General features: G+C 36.2%; 1 protein-coding gene across 1 annotated transcript; it reads right to left on the reverse strand.

Annotated features, from left to right (window-relative positions):
- Positions 1-4643: 4643 nt before the first annotated feature.
- Positions 4644-7287, reverse strand: LOC132605797 (probable protein phosphatase 2C 25). The gene is made up of 4 exons (XM_060319038.1): positions 7019-7287; positions 6598-6931; positions 5614-5952; positions 4644-5257 (listed from the first exon to the last, which is right to left on the reverse strand). Exons 1-4 carry the CDS (start codon positions 7204-7206, stop codon positions 4916-4918), a joined length of 1203 nt encoding a protein of 400 aa, XP_060175021.1. The 5' UTR covers positions 7207-7287; the 3' UTR covers positions 4644-4915.
- Between the last annotated feature and the right edge of the window lie 1367 nt (positions 7288-8654).

An 8654-nucleotide genomic window follows, 5' to 3' on the forward strand; every position in this document is an offset into this window, starting at 1 on the left:
GCAAGACAAGGTTTCGCGAAAGTTCTGCCTTATAAGGCAGAATTTAGTTATGTCCCAAGCAAATTATGGCAAAAGGCATAACTTCAATATAGAAACTATTCCTTAAGGCATAGTTCTGTAGGATAACTTAATTTCTACAGAATTATGCCTTAAGACATAACTTTATCCCGAATAGGCATAACTTGCTATGAAACCTTGCCTTATGATTTTTTTTTTTAAACTCTTAAGGCATAACTTTTGCCCGAATAGGTAGAATTTCATAGCAAATTCTGCTTTGCGATTTTTCTTTTTTTGGCCTCTACTGGGGTTCGAACCCGAATCTCAAGGGTATTTTCGACCACTTAAAGTGCCGAAGGGCAAACATTAAAGACTAGCAATTTGAGGGGAAAACATTAAAGACCACCCCAAAAATAGGGCATTTGTGCCAATGACCCAATAGAGAAATGTGTCATTTTTTTGGGACTGACTGAAAAAGAAAGAGCATATAAATTGGAATGGAGGGAGTATCGTTTGGCATGTTGAATAGTGTACCTAATCCTTGCCTTACAACCATCAAATATTGCGGTGATGTGGTTGAAATTCAGTCACTTTGGATCAAAAGTCTTGAGTTTGATCTTAAGTCCGTAAAAGGAGAACCTCTCGGGTAGAAAACACTTTATTTCCTTTGTATACCTACACGACAAAAATCCGGATTAATCTGTTTGCAATGTCTTTCAGATATTAAATGTCTTTAATAATTAAAGGAAAAAGGGTCAAAAATACCCCTCTAATTTGTTTTAATGGCTAGAAAAATCCTCTGTTGCGATTTTGGGTCATTTATGCCCCTGCCGATGTGAAAGTTAACAAATATACCCTTCATTTGACGGAAATTCCCAAATTGATTCAAATAACCCGATTTAAAAAAAATTAACCCACTCCCTTATTTTACCTGCCCCGACTTGCCTCGTAAAATAACGCATTCTCCTTCTCTGAGAAAATCCGGCAAAGCAACCATATCTGGCGAACCAGAATCGATGAACTACCTTGGAGAACGAGCCGGTGTTGTTGGTTTACATTGCCCGTGAAGATGGCGGGCGGCGCTGATGTGACGTGATTTTACGCCACAATCGATGCTTTTTAACTATAAGTTTTACTTGTTTTTAAGCAAGTCTATGTCATTTTACGTAGTTTTTATCATGTTTCAGGTAATACGAGGTCCCTAGAGCCTAAGTGTGGAAAACAAGCAAAACAGAGCACAAAACGTTGATCACTGGAAATAACTGGAGGTTTTGGAAAAATTCGTGGAAAAATACTCTGCGCGTTCGCGCAGGTATCCCACGCGATCGCGCACACGCGCGATATTAAGTCCACGCGTTCGAGCTGAAAGTTCACGCGATCGCGCTGAAGGAAGCGAGTGGAGATGACGTCATCCACGCGATCGCGCAGACACATGGCGCGATTGCGTTGAAGGATTTTCGGCAATTTTCGACCAGAACTTGAGATTTGACGATTTCTTCCATTCCAGTTCATATAAATAGAAAATTAGGGCAAAACATCAGATATCTTTGGCAGCTTTCACAAGTTGGAGGCTAGGGTTCTACAAATAATGTTCTCTCTTCTTTTTAATCCTTGTTGATGGAAATCTCTTGGTGACAATTAAGATTGACACTCTTGTTGTGCTTATTTATTCATTTGCATTGTTCTTAATCAAGTAAGTTTTGGTTATTTTAATTATTCTTGTTCTTGAATGTTTTCAATGGATTAGCTAACCGTTGAACTCGCCCATTTATTTTGTTTGAAACTCGGAAGAGGAAGAACGGAGTTGGGATTGAATAATTAACATGAATTTGGGGCGTTAACCCTCATCTAATGGAATTTGACCTAGGAATAGGCAATACCACTTGTAGCCATATTCGGGTGTTCTTAATGCTCGTAATTGCTTGAGGGATCTTCAATTGGGTAGTCTAGTTAATCTTCGGAAGAAATTAATTTAGAGTCATTATCCGAGGCTAAATAACATAAACTTGCTATTATTTATAATTCGTGAAATAAATTGGATCGTTACTTGAGAAGTAGTTTCCTTTATTCCACTCTTGTTGCCATTGATGAATTTTACTTGCTTTCTAGATTAGAATTTATATTTTCATATTTTATCAAAACCTTATCAAAAACCACCATTGATGCGTTCGGGCATAGCTATTGTTAGTGATAATTCCTAATCTGCTTAAATCGCCTACATATTGTTCTCTGTGGGATTCGACCCCAACCTTTTTGGGTTACTATATTTGACAACGTCCGCGTTATACCATTAAGAGGTGTAATTTGAGCGTATCAGGCGCCGTCTCCTCTGTTTTTTCAAAACTTGTAGAAATTGAATGCAGAAATTGTGAATTTTTAATGTGGTGTCTTTAGAGAAATGATATATTACAAAAGAAAAAGAGATCGTGTCATTACTCTTGTGCTCGACACTAAAGATCTGTGCCATGAGAAACTATGCCGTGTTTTGTAAATTGGTTTGTGTGTCTACCACAGTTCAGGTTGCCCTCTATGGATGGAAGAGTTGTGTTGGTTCCTTGGGCAAATATGCTGAATCATAATTGTGAGGTCGTGAATAACACTTTTGTGAAAATGTTTGTAGTTGACATGTACGACACAACTCTAAGTCTGATTCTTTCACCTATTTTAATTGTTCACGGTGGAAACATTTCTTGACTATGACTCAACAACAAAAAAACAGAGGAGCTTCACCGACAATGTAAACCAACAACACTGGCTCCTTCTCCGTGGTAGTTCATCGATTCTGTGGTTCACGGGAGACGGCTGCTTCGTCGGATTTTCACAGAGACGGAGAATGGGTTATTTTAGGAGGCAGGTCGGGGCAAGTGAGTTATTTTTTATGAAATCGGGTTATCTGAATCAATATGGAGATTTCCATCAAATGAAGGGTATATTTGTTAACTTTCATATCGGCAGGGGCATAAACGACTCAAAATTGTAACAGAGGATATTTCTAGCCATTAAAACAAAGTAGAGGAGTATTTTTGACCCTTTTCCCGTAATGAAAACTACACCTCAATCCCAAACACGTTTCAAATCAACTATACGAATCCTTAATAATCATAATTTTCCGTTAAAATTCATCCCAACCCAACATTATATAAAATATAAAAATAAAATTTAAAACGATGCTATATGTCCTCTATATTTTATTCAGATGCATGAATGTGCCAAGAAAATAAAGAATCCCTAAAAGAAAATTACACCTCACGAAATGTCCACAAAATAATACGCCAACAAGAGACTTTTGAAGAAAATCCATACAGCACAGCTAAGAGATCTTCAATTGTCGAGTGGTTATATCTCCTTTCTTGTAAAATAATAAGATGAGGAGGACTGGTGCAAATGAACTGAACTTAGTCTAAGACTAGATTAAAGCCATAAAAATATGCATTAGAGAGAAATAATTATAAATTAGTGCATTTGTGTTTTTTCTTGGGACATACATGCTGAGTTGATTCATCTTGAGGATATATATGAGTGAGACAAACAGAATCGTATAATGAAACAATAATGGGAAGTTATCAAATTCACCAAATAGGAACCCACAGTTGTAGGTTCGAAATAGCCTCACTCACCTACCAAATCTCTTCTCTAGACAACAACCGATCTCTTTGATACACTATATTACTATAATAAGTAGAAGTGGATTCACAATTTAGACGTTGTGAGTTTTAAATTGAGAGAGTACTGAATTCTGAAATACAATTTTAATTCTATTAGATTATATCTTTCATATATATATATATATATACATAAAGTTCGACTTGAAATATGGATTTTGCTGAACTCGCGAACCACTCATCGGATCCTCCACTAGTTATAAGCTCTTGTTAAGTAGAAAATTGTCGACCTTTTTCTTGTTCCAAAAGCTAAAGCCCAAAAAAGAGCTCCGTTGTTGACATAAGGAAAAGCTAACCAATAATCGATAGTTTATAAGTGTCGTAAAGTCAGGTGCATGTTTTCCGTGTCCTTAGTGATATCAAAACACCAGTATGTTACAGTAGGTTGTTCCTTGGATGGTAAGCTCCTTCCACCCCCAATCTGAAGATTGTGGGTTCAGGTCACCAAGGAAGAAAAAACAAAAAACACCTATTGCAAGGGGTTTATAAAATAAAATAATAAAAAAAACACCTGTCAAGGTTATCTTATTTATCTCTCCAGGAAAATGAATATCTCCCTAAAAGATTTTAAGCATTATGGAAGAGGATCTGGACAAGTTATGCATCTCTTCAGGGAATCAATCTACTTTTATTTGATATTTGTCTTAAATTGACTGATTGATACTCAATCTTTTTTATAAATAAATAAATTAAATAACCAGATTCACTGATCTGCAAACAATAATGTGGAAACATGCAATAAGACACCTAGTTCTTGCCTGGATCCTAATTGTCAAAAAGTTCTTTCCTGTCATTGAATCTTTTGGCCTCTTGAACCAGAACTGGGAACAAGAAATCTTGCCGCACAATGGAAAGTGGGAAACAAGAAAATTTCTTTTGAACCAGAAACGAAAACTAGCAAATTCGTATAGACAACGCATATTGCCATTAGCCTTCGTCTCAGTTTGATGAATGTCAGTAAAATATTCATTCATAGAAGCAATGAATAAGAAAGAGGTTTTCTCATTTCACAATTTGCTATTCAGGCAAAATTTAAAAGAACTACAGATAGGGATTAGGGGAAAATGGAAAGAATATCTGAAAACTATCCAATTTACATAGGTATCCCAAAACTTTTTACAAGTAAAATTTTTATCGACTACATTATCCTGGGAAGTTAGTTGAGAAAGTATTCATCCAACCATTCAACAGTTTTTAGGCATCCGGTATCCGAATCACTCTGGCCCGATTAATCTAGATTTCCGCCAGTTAGACAGTCAGCAAAATTGCTGCAGCTGAATTATCATCACACTTATATCATCAACAGAACCTCGTGAAGCAGCAAGGTCGATAAGCTTTTTAGAGGCCAACAATGGTTGTGGGTTATTGATGCCTGTACACAAAGGCCTAGCAGCATCTACTACTTCTTGATTGCTGACTTTATCCCATAAACCATCAGATGCAAGGACTAAGAACTCCAATTCAGGATTAAGTTCAAGGACTTTTGTCTCGGGTTCTGCGATAATCCATTGTTTAAGATACCGATCTCCTACACCTCTTGACACAGCAAGAGATCCCTGGATTCTCCAAACACCATTAGAACAATCTACATAGCCACCCTACATAACAATAAAGCATAATAAGATCAGCAACTATACAAACAGAGTTTAACTTCTATCACTACAAAAAAACTGAGGATTGTATGTCCCTAAATAGGACTAGCAATGGATTTTGCTGTTTAACTATAGAATTTGTCTGTCGCTAAATTCTAGCTTTTTAGTAGTGTATAACTACATAACTATCCATTGTCGGATTACTAACCTAAAAAATAAGACCTGTTACCTGTTATAACAGATCAAAATACACTGGTATGTAAAACTTTATCATGTATATAAGTTAAATCCATGCAAATAATATGAGGTACTCAATTTGGCAAAGCAAAAGCTAAGGATGAATTCATGGTCAAGTTGCTCACCGAAGTCTCAATTCTGTCCTTCTCGTCTTTTCTTGAAGGCTTGTGATCTGTGGTCAGTGCTTCAGCAATCCCACCTCTGCTAACAACAGCACGACAATCGCCAGCATTGGATACCGCTAGATTACTGTTCCTGATTAATGCCGTTACACAACACGATCCACCCCGAAAATCTTGGCTGAGAAATTCAGAATCCGTCTTTAAATAACCCATTTTAACTGACTCCGCGATATCTTCATCATTCCTCTTTACTAGTTCATCCATAATGTTCTTATTCAAGTGCTCTGCTGCAAACTCAGCAGCTTTAGCTCCTCCATGTCCATCAAATATGCCAAACATACCCTGCAATAAGTAACCCCTTTGTCAGTTTCAACCAATCACAGATAGCATAGTAAACTAGTATTCATATTAGAATATTACTCTCTTCATTGAAGCTTTGTTAATCTGAAGAACTAAAATTGGGGGAACAGTAATATAATACTCCCTCGGGTCAACTTAAGTATCCGCTTAGTCTTTAGCAAACTCCTTAAAATACTAACTCCTAGAAAAAATAGCTGTTGTGACTAAACTATCCTTAATTTAATAGTACTACTTAATTAATATAGTTTCTTGAATACATAAAAACTCACTTATCTAAATAGGGTGAATTTGGAGAAAAAAAAAATCCTTAGCTTCTTGATTACGTAAGTGGACACTTATTTATGAACCAGAGGGAGTATTATATTTGAAGAATTAACCTAAATAAGCCCACCTAACCATGTAAACTAAAAATAACTGGCAGATGTATAATATATGAATTATCCATGTATAACATGTGTATAACCGTGTACAATCAGTAAAGATCCCAATAGATTTTCTAAAGAATACACAGATGAACATTTGATAGTTTCCTTTCAACTACATTTTCTATAGTTAAAAACTCCGTTCTTAACAAAAGCAACTTGAATTTTTTTTTTAAAAAATTGATTAATACTATACAAAATTTACCTGTTTGGAATGTCCTTGTGAATTGACAAGTGCAGAGTAACGATCCTCCATTGCACCTCTCCTTCCACGCTTACAACATACATAATATCCCTCACCCTCATCCTCTACGTCATCCACCATCACCACCTGATTCACACGAAAATTCTCAAGAGTCTTTGAAACAACAACCGGAATATCCAACCTAGCCGGTCTCTTCCTCTTCAAAACCGTCGTGGAAGAAGAACTAGAACTCGGGGCAGAAGTAGAACAATGGGTAGAATTTCTAATAAGGCTAATGGGAAGAACTTTCAATTGCGAAGACGGAGAAGAAGAAGAAGAAGAAGGAGCCAAGGGTCTTTCAGAAACAACCTCTCTATCTGTACGAGGTAAGGTTAAGGCCTGCGTACACTCTACCTTCCCCAGACTTCACCTGTGAGAATACACTGGGTATGCTGTTATTGTAGTTTTTGAAGACGGAGAAGAAGAAGAAGAAGAACTGAATGAAGGAAATCTTGTTAGGGTTAAGGTTTCAGATGATTTACAAGAAGAAGAAGAAAATGAAGATGATCTTACCGGAACCCTAGGTGCCGGCGAGAATGCCGGTGAGTTTGATATAGCAACGGTACACATGTTTTTTTTTTTTGTTGGTTAAGGTTGCTTTTGTTCAAGAAGTGGTTGGAATTACGTGTTTTTGTTTGTGTGAAGAATTTGTGAAGGGGAAATGAGGGGTATTTATATATGCGAAAAGAGGGGAATTGTGACAGTGTTGGCAGTCAAAGTAGTTTGGTTGTGGGACCCAGTTTTCAGTATTCATCCCGTGTTTGAGGGGATTTTATTTCTTTTGCTTTTGACCATTCATTTCAACTATTCCTTCGTGTTTCTTTCTTCCATACTTCTCGGGTAAATCTTCGAAAATCATTCTAATCGTTTTGTTTGTAAGAAAACTAATGTTTCATAATAAGTGATAGTTTTAGTTTAAATATACTTTTTAAGACAACTACTTACTCGTAGAAAGTAGGAAGTATTTTTATTAACTTATTCTTAATTAAATGTTTTGAAAAAGAAGTAGATTATTAATGGTTTTTTTTTATTTAGGTGAAACTCCATTTATTTAAATAAGGGTAAAACTGAAAGGGAAAAATTAGTGTCTTCTTGAATTTGTGAAAAACCGATTATTTTAAAATAAAATGAAAAAGGTAAAAACACCAATTATTATAAAACATAATGATTATTTGTGTTTCCTGCCTCAAGTGAATTAATCTTCTACACGTTAATAATAACTTTTGGCTAAATACATGTCGCCTGCTTTTGATTATACACATTAGCACCAACTAGTACATACATGAGGTTTTACGACTTCTTGAGGTTAATGCGTTGTATTAGGCTAAATTCGTAAAATAAAGCTGGGCGAATGCCATGGTGACATGTGTCAATAGACGTGACTAGGATCCAAATCAACATTCGGCGCCTCTGGTAATGGTCCAATGATATCGAAGCAGTTAAAGGGCCCGGTTGCACGTTGTAACAAGATGGCACCGGTTGATAGGCAACGGTCAACCGTTACAAGCAAGCCTTCCACCTTCTACAGGGTATTAATAGGCTTTATTGCCCTCTTTATTGTACGTTATTATTGTGACATTAATGCATATTATTAGCAGAGGCATAATTCAGGGAATATGTACCCCTAGTTCCAAATATAATTATGACTTATCATTTCATTGTAAAGGACACGAAATCCAAGAGATGTACACAACATACATTCCACACTTTCATTGTTCTTTATTATTCTTTGATCCAACAAGATCTGAACCGGTAGCGTGACCGGAGCTACATCAAGGCTGAGGCTATTCTTAGCTATTTACTTTAATTATATTTCGTTTACATCGATTTAGTCATCAATTAAATTGCTTTTACTGGTCACTTTGGTCCACGTGTCCTTGATCACGTACACAAATTCAACTGAACAGACTTCCGGGTAAACATGCGTAAGGTGAGATATTTTCAAAATCTTGAATTAAAAAAGTACCCAATAGGAACACTTTATCATATGTTGAAGTGCTTAATTGAAACATATCAGA

The sequence above is a fragment of the Lycium barbarum genome, chromosome 8 (assembly GCF_019175385.1).
Source record: "Lycium barbarum isolate Lr01 chromosome 8, ASM1917538v2, whole genome shotgun sequence".
NCBI lineage: Eukaryota > Viridiplantae > Streptophyta > Magnoliopsida > Solanales > Solanaceae > Lycium > Lycium barbarum.

What these genes read in the sequence shown, in the direction of transcription:
- LOC132605797 (XM_060319038.1), bottom strand. Translation starts at nt 7,206, where the DNA reads ATGTGTACCGTTGCTATATCAAACTCACCGGCATTCTCGCCGGCACCT. An exon ending in ACAATAACAGCATACCCAGT is followed by an intron (nt 6,932 to 7,018) that starts GTATTCTCACAG and finishes TGTTTCTGAAAG; the next exon opens with ACCCTTGGCTCCTTCTTCTT. An exon ending in AGGACAGAATTGAGACTTCG is followed by an intron (nt 5,258 to 5,613) that starts GTGAGCAACTTG and finishes ATTGTTATGTAG; the next exon opens with GGTGGCTATGTAGATTGTTC.